Genomic DNA, 18,542 nt, shown 5'->3' with positions numbered 1-18,542 from the left:
CCGCCTGCCTCTGCCTCCCGAGTGCTGGGATTAAAAGCGTGTGCCACCACGCCCGGCTAACAATTTTATTTTATTCAATTTTAATTAAATTCTTTAAATTTATTTTGATCATATTCTTTTACCTCCCCCATCTCCTTGAGATCCCCCCACCTCCCCAGTCACAGAGTATCAATTACCTTTCTGTCTTTTAAAAACAAAACATTTAAAAAGTCAAAACAAACAAAAAAAACAAACAAAATATAGTAAAATAAAACAAAACAAAAAAGTTTTGTTTTTAATTAAGATTTTTGTAAGACCTTGATGTCATTTCCTCTGTTGCTCAGAACAGGAAAAAAAATAAGCCACTTTTTACAAAGTAGGTTTCAGGAATCTCAGATGTCTAGTTGAAAGCAAAGGATGACAAGTCAGTGACTTCCCCAAGGAGGCTGCTATGTAAAACGAAAATCTGTTTTTTGTTTTTTGTTTTTGTTTTTTTTACTTTCAATATGATACATTTATTCTCAAAAAAAATAGGTTATTAAGGTTTATTTTATCTGGAGACTTGAAAGAGTTTTTTTGAGTCAATATTGACATTTAAGAACTAAAATATACTGAAGCTTAACAAATATTTTTCCTCAGCACACATGGAAGCCAATGCTTTAGGTTTGTATCTGTGCATCAATGTCATGTCCACTCTCATACAACTCAAAGCAGAATTATTCCTCAGTGGACCCAGATGACAGTGATACACTATGGAAGTGTATCACGAAATATGAGCAAAAATACAACTATACTTGTACATATAAATATGAGAATGAACGTAATGACATGCTAATTATGTTCATTGGGTGCTTACTGCATGTCAGGTACTGTTTTATGAATTTCATAGATATGACTTCATATCAGTTTTATAAAATATATGAAGTATAGATATGGTTGTTGTTTATTGCAATTTAATACAAAAGCAATTAAGAAATAAGTTCATGGTCATCAGGAATCAAAAACATGATTTAAATCTATACAGCTAAACTTCCAAGTATTAAATACTGTCCTCTCTAGCTTTTCTAAAAGGAAGCAAAAAAAAAATAACCCATTATTTATAATGCAGAGAAATGCCTTCCAGAATTAAGGTGCAGGAAGAGGGGGGAGTATATAGGGGGTTTCCAGAGCAGAAATGAGGAAAAAGGATAACATTTGAAATGTAAATAAAGAAAATATCTAATAAGAAATGTTTTTTAAAAAGAAGGAGCTAGGAGACTTTCAGCTAAGGGAACAAGTATTGATGTCAATATTTGTTGTTATTGTTGTTGTTGTTGTTTTTCACAAGTAAGTAGCTTTTGGGTAAGCTGAGATGGAGGAGGAGAATTGTAGAATGAACCAGTTGTAATGAAGAATTCAGAGCAGCTGTAATTACTAGCAACAAGCTGGCACTGTCCATAGTCAATCATAGATGAAGGTGGAGCACATGGGTCCTTGATTAATAAATTACTGGCTACTGTACAATTCCTGGGTTAAGAGAAGTCATTGTTTTCAGTTGTGCACCTGCTGGTGAGCACACCAAGTTCTAATTGTTCATTTCAAACCCATGGCCACATAGCTGGTTCCAGTTACTTAAACTAAGTGTCAAAACAAGCAAACAAACAAATAAACAAACAATCCCTTTCAGTTATCCACATGAATGTGGAAGAGGGATTTATAGGAAAGTTTGTGTTAGGAAAGGGAGATGGAGATATGGCATATACTGCATACAAGTATAAAACTGTCTAAGCATGAATATAATTAATAAAAAAAAACAAGTCTAGTCTTGTTTGATGTTCATTTTGTAGAAATCGAGGGTGTATGGAAAGACAAAGGAATGAATAAGTTTAGATCTCAGTTTTGAGGCCAGTCCTGGACAGCAAGGTGAAGAAGTGTACAAGGCTTTTTAGTAATGTTTTAAGAAGTCATAAAAATATTTTGGAGAGCCATATGTTTCTTTAATTAACTAATAAATATTTATTAAGATACCCATCATATACAATACAGTGTCTTGGCAGTAGGAATACATAAGTAAATGAATTCACATTTAATCTCTTCTTGCATAAAATCTACATTCTAGTTAGCATTTAGGTTATGCTTTAGGGAGTTTAAACTGCAGGGTGAATTGGAACAATTGCTGGACTAGTTATCATCTAAATTATGTTTTAGGAAGTTTAAATATGTGGGTTGGGTTGGAACAAGCAGATGACAGAAATGTGTTGAAACAGATACAAGCAAAGAATAACACAAATTGTAGTAGTAGTAGTAGTAGTAAGTAAAGGGGACTACATAAACAATCATATAGACAAAACCCAGAGTTCAAAAAAGAAAATTTAACAATTGACATAAAAAGAAGACATATAAATAAATTCATGATCTGAAGTCTCCCAGAAGAGGGGATATTGTGTTGAATAGCAAGAGATAAAAGACATGGCCTTGCTTGCATCTTACCTAGTTTGCACTTTGAGATATGTGAGTTAAGAAATGCCAGCATTCAGTAAGACATGTAGGATGAATATTGCAAAGAGAACAGAATACTTGAATCATTGGTTTAATGGAAATAAGCAGTCTATTTAGAAAGAAACATAACAGATAACTGACATTTAGGAAGTATTGATTGAGAGGAGATAATGAGATGAAAAAAAATCAAGGGAATATATGGAAGAGATCCTCAGGAAAATGATGCATAAAGAACATGTCATTGAGCAGATGGAGAGGGATTTACTACATTCTGCCAGGCCAGTAAGTCAAGAGGAGTGAAATTGTTCAGTGGTCAAGTGTAACAGAACAAGCACACACCATTCTGGCAAAAGGAGGCCTTAACAACAACATTTCCATCTGATCATGACCTGAATTCACAGAGTGCATTTCAGCTGAGAAACATGCAGAAACTAGAAAGAGAAATATAAAACAAATTGATGACTAGGAAGCCTAATGTTTCTATGGACTGACAGATTTCAATGAGGTGGATGATTTGAAATTTCTTTTTTGATATTTAGAGTTTAGCTTGAATTGCTGAGCCAGCTCAGAGTAATAATCAGGATAGCAGGATTCTCAGAAGGTCAGAAAGTCAAACAGAATTTCAAAAACTTATTTCTCACTATATAGTTTGCAGTTTGTTGACCCTCTAAATATTTAGCATTTCATGAAAATAAGATTATGGTAATATTCATACAATTGACACATACTATGCTTGGTCATAGTATTTAAAGAATATTAGCTATCATTATTTATTATAATAGTTGGATGAAGTATACTATTTTAAATCCAAGAAACACATCTTTCCTGCTAGCATTTGGTTTTACATAATTTCCCTCCTAATCTGGAATAGTGAAACACAAATTAGTTAATTTCTAATGAAGTAACCATAGATAAATTGCATACTTTCTCTGATTTTATTCTCTAATTAAAAATGGAAATAGTCCTCGTACAGCATTCGTTTTTAGAAAATCATATTAGAAAATGAAAGTATAATTACTTGGGTGATTATAAGATGTAAAAACTGTAGTTATTATTACTTAATGTAACTTTGATTCATTGGTTGTAAAGAGTGCAATTTTAGATTTATAGCTTCAGTTTGACTTTTGCATAATGGTAATTAATAATATTAACAAGGACCTTTCACTTAAAAAAAGCTTTTCAAAATGCTTTTATATTTATTACCTTCTAAGTTTATCATAAAATCTCTGTGAAGTATAGAAGACAATGGTCATTATAAGCTATCAAAATTATCTTGTCAGTATGCATAGTGTCTTTTTATGGTTAGGGGCTTTTCTTTTTATTTGCAGATATAAAATATATAATCTGATAGTTAAAGTTGTGAATTATTCAATGTAGCACTTCATGTGAACCATTTTGTATTATTTCCTAGTGACATAGCAATATTCAGACAAGTTGGTTCTGAAGATTTCAATATTTCAAATAACATGTTTTAATATGAACAAGATATAACATGGTCAAAGTAGCCCAACCTTTATAATGATGTCTTGAAATTCAAATCACATTAAGTCAAAGTAGTTTCACAAATAATTGTATATACCACTCTTGGGCATATACCCAAAAGATGCCCCACCATGCTACAGGGGCACATGTTCCACTATGTTCATAGAAGCCTTCTTCATAATAGCTAGAAGCAGGAAAGAATGTTTTATACTGAATTCATTTCAAATAGCATTTAGGAAGGGATCAGTGAATATCAACACTGGGATGCAGGAAGATTTTAGTTGCATTTAAGTGGATTTCTGGTTCAACCAGGGGGAGTTTCAATAATAATATCAATACGTGTGTAAGAAGTATCATTGATTTCCCTATATAGTTTGCATTTGATCAACCCTCTAAATACTTAGCATTTCATGAAAATAAGATTATGGTAATATTCATACAGTTGACACATATAGCACTATACTTGGTCATAGTAAGTATTTAAAGAATATTAGTTATCATTATTTATTATACTATGCCTTTAACTAGGATTTTCTCCACAATTTAAATGCACATTCACAACTGCTTCAAGGGAGGTGATTTTTCTCATCTATTATGCACAGGTACCTCAAAACAACCACATTCTTAGCATTCCTCCCCACAACTGTTTGTCCTCAAGATTTCTGTGAGTCAATGAAGATGCTGACTGCCATATTACCTCAGATTATCTCCTCCTCACTGCCTCTTAAAGTGTGCAGTAAAATATCCCTGTAACTTCCAAACAACCTTCTTATAGAGTTACTATTTCTATTGTACAATATCCCATGCTGATTTTACTACCATGAATGAACACATGGGTCAAGATTTTGTATAAGAAATACTGAAGAGTCACTCACTGCCTTAATCATTTTATTAAAACTTATAATTAATTTTTTGGTTGCAATAATTGCTGAACACTAAAATATGACAGCTCAAAGACTATAGATGAACTAAAACTTTTAAAAAATAGTGTCAGTGTGTGGGGGGAGGAGAAAGACAATTTATATTCACTAAGCCATTTTATTATAGTGTTGCCTCTTTGCTGGAAAGTAACATATAACTTATTCTTAATCCTGACTATATCCTCTTAAGTATTATAGTTCCTGTATATGTATGTGTCACTGGTAATTTGTGGTTGGGCAGTAAAATAAGGCAGTAATTGTTAATGATAACAGAATGGGACTTGGGACAATGGAGAAAAGGTTAAGCATGGTATGGAGAGAACATGTTTAAAAACAATATATATTTAAAAAATGGGGATCTATCTTTACCACCAAAACTAATTCTCTATTTTATCATAGTGTTTACATGACTTACTCTTATATGATCTACCCAATCTCATTTCTTGTAGCAGCAACTTTATCTATCCATATAGGTATTCCTTCAGGATCTGAAAATAAGCCACTACTATGCCCTTTTCAAAATTGTGACAAGATCTTGCTATGTCGACTAGGCTGACCTCAATATTATCTTTCTGGCTTAGTCTCTCAAATGCAGTTCTTCATCAGTACCACCTGGGACCTTCTTCTGGAATACTCTTAAACATAACTTTCTTTAAACAGTATTTCTCATCCTTTGTAGATAAGAATTATGGCCAGGATATGGTGTGATCAATCTAACTTGAATTTCTTCAAGGTCCAATGTAAGGTTCAGCATTTAAAAAATCTTGCCCAATACATAAGCAAGGTTAAAATATGTTTTTGAATATTTCCTGGCCTTCAGACAAGTATAGATCTGCCTGTCTAGCTTTGAACACTTATGACATGTCTGCTATGTCCTTGGTGTGCTCTCTGACACAAAGTTCCACCTCTCTGTATGTATATCGTCATCAGTATACCTAAAGCACATGATAGATGTTTAGTAAAGACTTTCCAATTTAATGAAAGCTTAAATGGTAGGATTATAACTTGCATGTAGATGTGATGATATTATTTTTACACATGTAGAACAGTAAGAGAACACAAGACAAAAGGCATATATGGAGAATCACCCTTATGCTTTCATGAAACAATCAAGATAGGCAGATTAAAAAATACAGACAAATGAAAACCAAATGAGAATAGTAAATATATTGAAGGTTTCCTTAGAATAAGAGATCCACAGACTATTTCTATTGTACAATATCCCATGCTGATTTTACTACCATGAATGAACACATGGGTCAAGATTTTATATAAGAAATACTGAAGAGTCTAATTTTTCAATCTCCATAATGTATCAGAAGTCAAAACTGTCCTAATTTATAGGTATATTCAGATGTATAATTCAAGGTTTACTAAACTGGTTTCTATGGCAGCATTTTATTTAATATATGAGAAAATTTCATGATATTGGTAAATGAAATGTTGAAAATTACATAGGTAAATGAATTGAAGTAACTAATGTTGATACACACATACACACCAGAGGGGGGAGATGGAGGGGAGATGAAGGGGATAGGAGAGAGAGAGAGAGAGAGAGAGAGAGAGAGAGAGAGAGATTCCTTACTTAGTTTTTAGACTAATTCCCAACCACATGCCTGTAGCCAGGCAGCTTCTTCACAGGATAGTACTACAATGACAGAACAATTTTACTTAAAGAATGTGATGGCTATTCCTGGTTGTCAACTTGATTATATCTGGAATGAACTACATTCCAGAAATGGAAGGCACATCTGTGATCGAGATCTTGAGGCTAGAAGAGAGGTTTCTGACCTAGATCTTGACATGGAAATCTTGAGGCATAGTGGCCATGAAAAATCTTAGGCCCTGACAAGATAGTACATGTCTCTAATTCCAGGCAACTCAGGCCAGCAGATCTCTGAGTTCAAGGACAGCCTGGGACAAAGCAAGTTCCAGATACAGGTGTGGTGGCACACACCTTTAATCTTGGCCACATCTTCTGCTGGCGGCCTACATAAGGACATTAGAAGAAGGAAGATTCACTCATTTTTGACTTCTTGCACTAAGCCAGCACATCTGTTGGAACCTACTTCCGCAGAAGACAAGCATAGACAACTAGCTTCGTGGGACTGAGCAACTACTGGATTATTGGACTTCCTGTTCCTAGCTGTCCATGGTTGAGTAAGTTGGATTACAGACTATAAGTCATTACAATAAATTTCCTTAGTAAATAAAGACATTCCATAAGTTCTGTGACTCTAGAGAACCTTAAGACAGATACCTTTTTATCTGACCAAACTCTACCATATCCTTAAGTGAGACTGTTACGTTTCCCACATTTGATGCCACAGAATATTAACCACATCATCTATGAATGCTCTAATTTTGTGATGTTGTATATAATGGTCTTACATTTAATTTTCAGAGAAAGGTTTCAGCATCATATTTATAGCCACAGTGTACACTTTGGACACTACACCTCATTGGTTAACTTTGTATAACGGCTATTTGGAACTTCCAAGTGAAACCTCAGGTATCATATCTTGTCATACTGCTACTAGGAACATTATATTTTCAAAGTGAAAAGGTCAATGTAATGTGTGACAATTGTAGCTTTGCCAGATATGGGGTATTCCTATCAACAATGGTTGCTACATAGTTTTACTTAGAAAAGAAATGGTGCTACCCTTAAGTCAGATGCCAAAGCTTCCACTGTAGAAGGACAATTCTTGTATTTCTAATCTCCAATCATCACTTTCAACTATATCAATTAAATTTTAACTGGTGTATTATTAAAATTTGTGCAGTTTTCCAAGAAATAGTGTATGCTTTCCTAGGAAAAGCTATAAGTGGCAGATCCAAAGAAAAGATGTACCACATTTATCTCCCATTTTCAAACTTCTTTTATGACTACTCTGCATTTGTGTGTATGTGTATGTGCGTCTGTGTGTGTATGTATGTGTGTGTGTGTGTGTGTGTGTGTGTGTGTGTGTGTGTGTGCTTGGTGGTTTGAATATGCTTGGCCCAAGGAATGGCACTATTTGGAGGTGTGGCCTTGTTGGAGGATGTGTGTCAGTGTGGGGGTGGGCGTTAAAGCTCTGCTGACTAAGGAAGAATTAGTCTTCTCTTAGTAGCCAGTCAGATGAGGATGTAAAACTCTCAGTTCCTTGTGCACTATGCCTGACTGGATCCTGCCATACTCCAGCCTTGATGATAATAGACTGAACCTCTGAACCTATATGTAAGCCAACCTCAATTAAATGCTGTCCTTATAAGCCTTGGTCTTGGTGACTGTTTGCAGAAATAAAACCCTAAGACAAATAATCACATAAGATTTACAAAACATGTGGTATATCTGCAAAGTTACAAAGTCTTTCAATTTAAGTTTTTAAAAAATATTTATTTATTTACAAGATGAACCATTATTATTTTTATCAACTCTCTTCAGTTCCAAAAGAAAATATTTGGACAGAAAAAGAATCTGATTCAATTATTAATTCACTTTTTGACTTTTGAAATAAATGTGCAATTAAGTATTCTTAAATGTTCACTGCTCAGGATCTACATGATATTATATAAAAGCTTGATGGCTTAAATAGTCCAGCTAGACTATCACAAGTAACTGTAAGAAAGATGTCTTCACCATAGTGTCTGGGCAGGCAAAATATTATTCTTGACTTTAGTTAAGAAAACAAATAACCCTTTTTACTAATACACTAGGAAATTTTCATATGTTTCAAGGTGAAATGTATTTACTAATTTTATTAAGTAAGCTCATGATTTATAATATATGCAATACTCATAGACCCCATAAATTATGATTCTTGATGAGAGAATTAAATAGATATTGAAGTAGCTAATAACCAAAGGCAATAGTCAATATAGGAATAATAAGAGTCTTTTTCTCAATATATGGAACAATTGACAATTTCAGAAAATAATTTTAAAGTTTTTATCATTTTTCTCCATGCAGTAGCTTTTGTGGAAAACCAATCTGGTTCAATTTTTGAGTGAAAAAGAAGAAACAAGATCTGTTGGGAGAGCTATTACTTTGACTAAGCAATTGTGTCCCTTCCTTTTTTCTTTTGATAATTAATAATACTGTTCAGTATAGGCCTGGTGACATATACTTGTAATTCTAATGTTCAGGAAGTCTGAGGCTGAGAATTACTAATTAAAAAGAACCAGAGTACAGGGTGAAAGCATTAGCCTGCACACTTTACAACCTGAGTTCAGAGCCTCAGAATCCATGTAAAAACTTGATGTAAATCCAAGATGCCTCCAAGAAACAGAAAGCAGTAACAGAATAATCTCCAGAAACTCCCAGCTAGGGCCAACAGCATCAAAGATTTCCTACCACAAGTAAGATAGTTAGGCATGGACCAGCATCCAAGGTACTCCTCTGTTCTCCACACATGTGTTGTATTTGGCTCCCTACAAATAATGAACTGGCTAACAAGTAAAGAATCTGTTTATAAACAACACCATTAACAACAACAAGTTCACTTATCACTTACACTAAGACTTTTAAGAAGTCCTTCCTTATTCTAAAATTAACATTTTATGACTCCAACATTTTGAATGTTTTATGTGGCCAGCATTAGCGCTTAAAGATGCCAAGAGGTTTATCTTTGGATTTAATGTGAGAAAAATGATTGAACAAATAAGAAATAAAAAAACATGCACAGATTCAATTAGCACATACATACATACATACTACACAATACATACATACATACATTTAAAGTAATACAAGAAAGCTAATAGCTCTTTGCAGAGTAATTTCCAATTGTTTTTGAAAGAAAGATAAAATTCTCTATTCATACTTAAAAAGAAATATAGCTAGTTTTTAATTTAATTTTCAGAATTTTATAATTTCTAAAGATTATAAATTACACATGAATAGTATATATATATATATATATATGTGTGTGTGTGTGTGTGTGTGTGTGTGTGTATATATATGTATATATACAAATGTAGGAGATCATGAATATCTTTGACTTCCACCCTACCTGCCTTACACTATTTTGAGAGGAAGTCTATTAAATATCTGACAATAAGGTATTTAGGTAATTTGATCAGTCTTAATTTTCAGCATAATTTATTTAAAAGCTATGTAATCAAAGCTATACTGTTTATCAATCATAGTTTCAGGAAAATTGTGAACCCATGTACCAATTAATTTTTTTTGGGGGGGGGCGATTTTGAGACAGGGTTTCTCTGTATACCCTGGCTGTCCTGGAACTCACTCTGTAGACCAGGCTGGCCTCGAACTCAGAAATCTGCCTGCCTCTGACCAATTAAATTTCTATTGTGGCTTTGCAACCATTTATAAGGTGAAATACAATTTAATTTATGGAATGGCATAAGGTAAACGAACTATATCACTACAATCACTGTAGTGATTCAACCAAAATAAAATCTGGATTTGCATGATTTTTACATGGGAGATCTCTGCAGAGATAAAGTCAGAAGCTATTTAATTCAAATTACCTCGACAAGAGCAAACAAAACTACCATCATTGTGGATAGGCAAGTGGGGCCAGAAAGATAAAAACGAGTAATAAGTTCAAGATGTAATAAAATCATTGTTACCTACTGTCTGTACCAAAGCAACAAATTAACCAACTGTCACAACAAAATAATGTATGAAATTCTTTAAATTATTATGCCAAACTATATTTTAGATACCAATGATGTTCATATATATATATATATATATATATATATATATATATATATATATACCAAAAACTCAGGCACAAAACAATGGATATATGGCAGTGTTGCCAAATAATTCAGAAAAATCCCATCAGTTATTAGGAACAAACCTTTGAGACCTCCTGAGCTACAGAACATGATTCCATTTAAACAATATTATTCTAGGCTTCTGTTTTTGCTGTTCATGCACACAGTTACTAATTTTTGTTTCCAGGAAAAACAACTGTCTGAAAGTTGCACAACCACTAACTATAACAAATTTAGCAATCTCATTCTTATTTTCACAGATCATGTTAGGAAGAAACTACAAAATGTCAGATTAACATTTCAGAATGTATTGGAAAGTAACGAAGGGAAACTGATTTAGTTAGCAACGCTAAATAAAACAGACAGTTTCTACAGAGGCTTTCCCTGTAAGACATTAAATAAACAGTGAAAAATGGCAACCATTTTAATTTAATAAACCAAATGCTGAACTTGCTTCTCTGAGTTAGGATTCTGCTTGACAAAACCCATGCTATTTTCACAGGTATTTTTTCTGGTCAAATAGATGTGTACTTTTTTGAAGCTCATGGTATTTAATGAAATCACAAATGAGTCTTTTTACTGCCTCTGCCTCTTTTCTTCTTGCCCAATGCTAAACTATATCGAGCTCAGTAAAACAACTTTATTTTTGTCCCCAGTTTGTCAGTATCAAGTACAAATGCTTAGACTGCTTCAGTGGGAGTCACTTGCCAGCCAAAGCTGAAACACTCAACTTACTTGCCATGGTTTCATCAGCTCTCTGACTCCCCTGGAGTCTTCTAGGAGCTTCTCCTTACGGGAAGCGTCCTGTAGGACATTGGCAGTTGTTTCTGCTTCTGTAATCCAGGAAAGAAACTTCTCCAGGTCCAGAGGGAACTGCTGCAGTAATCTATGAGTTTCTTCCAAAGCAGCCTCTTGCTCACTGACTCTGCAAAGGGACAAACAGGCAGATGGAATTCAGAACTGTCAGGATGGTGCATGCAATGAACTCAATAAAATGAGCAAAGGTGGTATGGTGCTGAAGCTCTCCATTTAACCAACAACCAGAGTACTAAGCCTTTTTGTTCAATATTCATTTTTATTTAATCTGAAGGCCTCTTCTTGGAGGAAGGCATGCAAGTGGACCTATTGAAAATAAACAACAATGTGCTGGGCATGTGGCTCAAAGATAGAGTGTTCGCCTATTAATCTCATGGCCTTCGGTTCTATCCCTCGGTACTCCCACAAGAAAATGAATAATAATTAAAGATTTGTATAAACATGGATACACACACATATGAGAGGGGGAACGAGAGAGACATTGTAGGCCTTACAAATTTTGTTCATAATGATTGCAAAACAAATTTTGTTCATAATGATTCCAAAGCATCTTTCTTTCAGCTTTAAGTTTGTGTTGAAGTTAATCTTCATAGGCAAAACCGTAAATTCCCTTGCTGTACCCATCTTTGATGTAACCCCGAGGCGAGAAACAAGAATGAAATAAGTAAAGTAAAAAATCAGGAAAATACAAATGGAGACTTGAGAGGGGAATACAGAAGGGATGGATTGAAATTGAAGAGAGGAAAAAAAATACTAAAATGAAGAAAGATGCAAAGGTACATTTCACAGAAATAATGGTGCAAACTATGACCTTGCCAAACACTATCTGGTACTTCCTTAGGTTCATTCTGCATTACCTAGAGTTGAGGGCATTTTCCAAAATAAATAATGTGTCAAGTTGAAAATGTAGAAACTTACAAATCAGACAGATAGCGGTTCTGTTTCCAGTACCTTTTGCCTGTTGTGTGGCATGGCTTGATATTAACTTGTCTGATTTTTTATTTCCTGTTCCTCAGTAGCTACTATATGATGAACATCAACTTCATGTATTATGACCACTTATCATCCTTAATAAAAGTGTTAGTTCTTTTTGCCTACACCTCATCTTTGATTTCCCATTTTCTATAAAATGGAAGAAATAAAAGTGTCTTATGAGAATTTTAAAAATCATACTTTCCAATTGTATGTATTTCTATATAAAGTATATATATGTGTGTGTGTATGTGTGTGTATATATATATATATATATATATATATATATATATATATATAGAGAGAGAGAGAGAGAGAGAGAGAGCATATAATGTGGATATTCACACAAATGCCCTGAGCAAAGATCTGCATAATAATAGCTCAGGAGGGAAATTTGCCTTAAGCAGTAACAGTTCCATCTAAAAAGATTCAGGTAAATTTTGTCTGCAATGAAGAAATTAGTACTCTATTTAAATGCCTTATTTGCCTTTGTCGACTACACAAACACTTTCTGGGATTAAACATAAGCTAAAAATGGATTTCAAAAAATTGAACACTCGAATATGATACACACTGCTTGTTAAGATGTGATTGTCAATAATTATGCAAAACTGCAATTTATTTTAGCAGCAACTTTATCATGGGATGTGCAAAGCAGGCAATAAACAACTCCTGCCGAGCTGGCGGCAGCAGAGCCCCCAGAAGAGCTGTTTATTCATCATGGGTAAGGTTTTTGCTGAGCACACAGTCTTTCACTGTGTAGTCTCAGCATTCATACTGGATAAAAATCTTCTGTCTACGTTAACTGGTAGAGGAGAGAGTATGTTTATGAGGCTACCACTATTAGAAAAACATGACCATTGCACTAAGCTATTTATCAACTCCTAAATAAATGTTAATAGTATACAGATAAAAGGTACCATGGGGTTCTGGTTAGGCAAAGTAGTTAAATCTGGGACAGCTGCAGGGTTAACCCAGAGTGCTGATTTCCCTAGTTGTTAGGTAAATGTCAATCCAAATAGAAACACCCAAATTGCTGTCTGTTTATGGGAATTTCAAAACTCTGTGCCATTGTTACAGCTCTGAGAATGTGAATATAAAAAAAAAAATGGGTATGTACTATGTAGAGAAAATACTGAGGAGATTCTGACAATCAATGGTACTGACTGGGAAAAAAAAGACAGTTTTATGTAGTCTATACTAAGATTTGTCCTATCTACAGCCTAAAATGCATGATCGAAATAAGCTGTCCCATTCTAGAAAATAAATGTTGGGTTAGACATTGACTTATTTTTTAATATACTCCAATTTCAGATACAATAAAATGGCATTATGAAAGTCCTTTGTGTCAGAATGAAGCTTAGGAGATTAAACAGTGCATTGTATTTTTGTTTTAATCTTCATGCTGGGGCATTCAACATCTGAGCTCCTCTGCCCTTAAATGAGAAAGACCACTCACCTTCTGCCTCCACAGAAAGTCACCAGTAAAAATACTTTGAAAGCAGTCTGTAGAAAGTCAGAGGAAAGTGCTCTAGCCAGATGATATGATTTTTACCCAAATCCAACCAGCAGCTTTCTGCTTTGTAAATTGGACCCTTGGGAAAGCAGAGGAACTTTTTTCAGGATAGTAAGGCACTATTTTCTTCAAGGATACCCTTGTGGTCTAAAATATTGACAACATCAGGCTGAATATTTTCTCATTCAGAAAATACTTTAAAAGGAGTTCAATGGAAACGATTGCAGAAAAATCTCTCCAAAAGAAATATTTTCCAAACTTCTTGGATCACAGATACAACTCTTGTTTCCTACTTGAATGTTTTTTTATTAGATATTTTCTTTATTTACATTTCAAATGCTATCCCGAAAGTTCCCTATACCCTCCCCCCACCCCTGCTCCCCTACCCACCCATTCCCACTACTTGGCCATGGCCTTCCCCTGTGCTGGGTCATATAAAGTTTGCAGGACCAAGGGGCCTCTCTTCCCAATGATAGCCGATTAGGCCATCCTCTGCTACATATGCAGCTAGAGACACGAGCTCTGGGGGTACTGGTTAGTTCCTATTGTTGTTATTTTTTTTTTTTTTGCATGGGGGTTTTAATGACTACAAACTCACTCATGGGTTCAATGCATGTACATTGAACTCCAATGTTTTACGTATCTCAAGTCTACCCAAGGAATAAGTGAAAGGTACATAATTTCCATATCTGTGCATTCAAATTAGCTCTAAATGTGTCCCCTAATTATGGCGTATGTGATAAATAAAAATATAAAGTATGAGAATCATAAAGAAATAAAAGATTGACTAAGGAGAAAAAGACTGAAAACATGAATTGTGCTAAAGTTTGATTATCTAGGATATGCAATCGTATAGATTCTCAAGATAATTTCACTGTATTTTAAAGGTATAATGAGTATATATAAGAAATTGTGAAAAGGCTCTTTAAATTGCAATCCACAGTATTAGTACTTTATATATAACTAAGACTACTTATCACACGTCAAGCTAAGAATTTGATGATTTCTCAAGGTTTACTTTCTAGTTCTAAGATGTCCTATCTTTAGTACATATATAAGGAATGGTGTGGAACAGTGGTTTTAAAATATGGTTCATGGACCAGCAGTCCCAGCAGCAGCATCTGAGAACTTATAAGAAATGCAAATTCTCAGGCCTCAGGATAGACCCACTGAAAGAGGAACTCCCTGGTTGGAGTCCAACCAGCTGTGTTTTAGCAAGCCTTCCAGGCATTTTGAACACATGCTAAACTTTGAAAAATACTTCTGCTGGGAACAAAAGTTTGAGAACTACTGTGTAAGTAGATGCTGGGGTGTACTGTTCAGATCCCTGTTTGAGATTGGTAGACTTCTTGTCCAGGTTTCTTGGAGTGTTGCTGGCTGAAGTTTCTCAGTGTCAGCGTTATTTGAGAATTGGGCACAGTTAAAAGAGCCTCCTGATCCAAAGTTGTTCTCTTCATCGCTAAAGCAGACACAATCCACACACTGGCACACATCTGATATTATGGTAAGTCTGGCTCTAGTGCCTCAACTCAGAATGATCCTATGGGTGACCCTGGTTCCTCAGTTGGAGTCATGTGGGCCAATTGTTAACAGTCATACTTTTGCAGTCTGGCTTCTACTTCTGCCTTATGCTACCTAATTTCCTTTGTTTCCATTACAAGTGGTGATCCTGAGCACCCTTTCAAGTTAAAAAAAAAAAAGCTGGACATTAATTGCTTTCTTGGAATCTGTTTTCTAGGAAACTGAATGGACCAGAAGTGTCATGTTAAGGAATTTATGTGGAGAGCTATATTCTTTCTCATACAGATTGTGATTTTCAAAGGAGATAATAGGGTTCTGAAATATCAGCTAGTAAAGAATGTTTGAAGGAATAAAATTTTGGAGTTATGAAACAGTGCAAAATTAGACCAGCCCATTCAGTTACAAAGCACAGAAAGCATGACATACCATTGTTATTTAAAAATGTGTCTGGTTTTCAAGGAAGGAACAAGTACTCCCATCTGTCATTGCATACACACATACAACACACACACAAACACACACACACACACACATACACACTGCTCTCTCTGAATAAATCTCTGAGCCTTCACTTTTTCTATGAATCTAAAGTCACAAATTTGATGTGGAATAATTTTTTATTGGATATTTTCTTCATTTACATTTCAAGTATTTGGCCCTTTCCAGGTCTTCCCTTTGGGAACACCCTATCCTATCTACCCTCACCCTGCCTCTATGAGGGCACTCCCTCACCCATCTATCCATTCTCACCTTCTTGCCCTGCCATTACCATACACTGAGGCATCAAATACCCTCAGGCCCAAGGGCCCCACCTCCCACTGATGTCCAACAAGGCCATCCTCTATGACATATGTGGCCCTGAACCATGGGTCCCTCCATGTGTACTATTTAGTTGGTGGCCCAGTTCCCAGGAGTTCCAGGGCTGTCCTGCCAGTTGATACTGTTGCTCTCCCATGGGGTTGCAAACCCTCTCAGCTCCTTTAGTCCCTTCTCCAACTCCTTCATGAGGGACCCTGTGATCAGTCCAATGGTTAGCTGCAAACACCTGCCTCTGTATTTGTCAGGCTCTGGCAGAACCTCTCAGGAGATAGATCCACAGCTGGGGCAGTCTCTGGATGGTCTTTCCTTCAGATTCTGCTTCACAGTTTGTCTCCATATTTCCTTCTGTGAATATTTTGTTCTCCCTTCTAAGAAGCACTGAAGCATCAACTCTTTGGTCTTCCTTCTTCTTGGGCTTCATATGGTCTGTAAATTGTATCTTGGGCATTTCAAGCTTTTGGGCTAATGGAACTAGAAAATAACATCCTGAGTGAGGTAATACTGTCACAAAAGAACACACATGATATGTACTTACTGGTAAGTAGATATTAGGATAAAAGCTTGGAATACCCATGATACAACTTATAGACCATATGAAGCTCAAGAAGAAGGAAGACCAAAGAGTAGATGCTTCAGTCCTACTCAGAAAGTAGAACAAAATAATCAAGGGAGGTAGAGGGTGGAAAGGACTTGGGAGGAAGAGAGGAATGGAGGTAGAAAGGGGGGGCAGGATCAGGTGTGGGAAGAGACAGGGGAGATGTACAGAGGGTCAGGAAATTGAACAAAGGTGTGTAGCAATGGGGGATGAGGAACTTGGGGTAGTCAAAAAATGTCTCAGACACCAGGAAAGCAAGACACTCCCAGGACCAAGTAGGGATGACATTAGCTGAAATACCCAATAAAGGGGAGAGAGAACCTATATAAAACATATCCAGATTTTAGGCACGGCCCCCAGTTGAGGGATTGGCCACCCACCCTTCTCTAAATTTTAACCCAGACTTGCTTCTCTCTAAAGGAAATATAGGGGCAAAGAGTAAAGCAAAAATTGAAGGGAAGGCCATCCAGTGATTGTTCCACCTGGGGATCTATCCCATATCCAGCCACCAAACCCAGACACTGTTACTGATGCCAAGAAGTACTTGCTAATAGGAGTCTGATATGGATGTCCCCTGAGAGGCTCTGCCAGAGCCTTACAGATACAGATGGGGATGCTTGCAGCCAACTATCAGATTGAGCACCTGGACCCCAATGGAGGAGTTAGGGGAAGGACTGAAGAAGCTGAAGGGGTTTGCAACCCAAGAGGAAGAACAACAATATCAACCAACCAGACCCCACCCACAGCTCCCAGGGACTAAACCACCAACCAAAGAATACACATGGAGGGAGCCATGGCTCTAGCTGCATATGTAGCAGAGGATGGCCTTATCTGCCATCAGAGGGAGGAGAGGTCCTTGTTCCAGTAAAGGCTAGATGCCCTGGTGCAGGGGAATGCTAGGGCTGTAAAGCAGAAGTGTGTGGGTGGGTAGGGGAGCACTCTCATAGAAGCAGGGGGAAGGGGGTAGAATAGGGGGTTTTCAGAGGGGAAATAAGGAAGGTGGATAACATTTGAAATGTAAATAAATAAAATAACCAATAAAACATGTTTGCTCAATTGAACTAATTTTCATAAAATTAGGAGCCTTTTGGATAAACAGTTCAATTTGCAGCTGATTTCATTTTACTGTTTAAAAAACAAACAAAAAACAAAACAGAAAAATCTTAGGATTATAATCTATCTTGTGCCCTAATTTTTTTTTTTTTTTTGATGCTCAGCTTGCCTACCAGGTTCAGCTGGGGCACAGTTAGTACAGGTGAGTTGCGTGCTGTACCCCATCCCACCCTGAGCTCCATCTCCTTCCCTCCTAAGGAGTCCTGCAGGACCCCAGGAACATTCATGTTCACCTGGGGCACAGCCAGTAGATGTGAGTCATGTTCTGATCCCCGAGCTCCATCATCAGGCTCAAGGCTCTTCCTGTCTCTGCTCCATCCCCACCAAGGAGAAAGATCTAGCCATCTCCAGGGGCAACCAGATAGCTAAAGGCCAGCACAAGAATAAAATCAACAAGAATCAGGATAATATGGCATCAGCAGAGACGTGCAATCCTACCACAGCAAGCCCTTGATATCCTAACACACCCAAAGTACAGGAAGATGACCTCAAATCCAGTCTAAGAAGGATGATAGATGCCTTTAAAGAGGAAATGCATAAATCCCTTAAAGAAATACAGAAAAGTGCAATCAAACCATGCCCTAGGTGCCATCAAGAGGGA

At 36.1% G+C, this 18,542-nt stretch overlaps 1 protein-coding gene across 8 annotated transcripts in view; it reads right to left on the bottom strand.

The window, feature by feature from the left end:
* Dmd (dystrophin) overlaps positions 1-18,542 on the bottom strand; it is a 2,621,826-nt gene that overhangs the window by 539,278 nt on the left and 2,064,006 nt on the right. For all 8 annotated transcript variants that reach the window (XM_029534042.1, XM_029534043.1, XM_029534037.1 and 5 more), the window contains exon 55: positions 11,325-11,514. In XM_029534042.1, coding sequence (XP_029389902.1) covers positions 11,325-11,514 — 190 coding nt within the window. The remainder of the gene's footprint in view (positions 1-11,324; positions 11,515-18,542) is intronic.

The sequence above is a fragment of the Mus pahari genome, chromosome X, assembly GCF_900095145.1.
Source record: "Mus pahari chromosome X, PAHARI_EIJ_v1.1, whole genome shotgun sequence".
NCBI lineage: Eukaryota > Metazoa > Chordata > Mammalia > Rodentia > Muridae > Mus > Mus pahari.
This window is presented reverse-complemented; position numbering and strand designations above follow the sequence as displayed.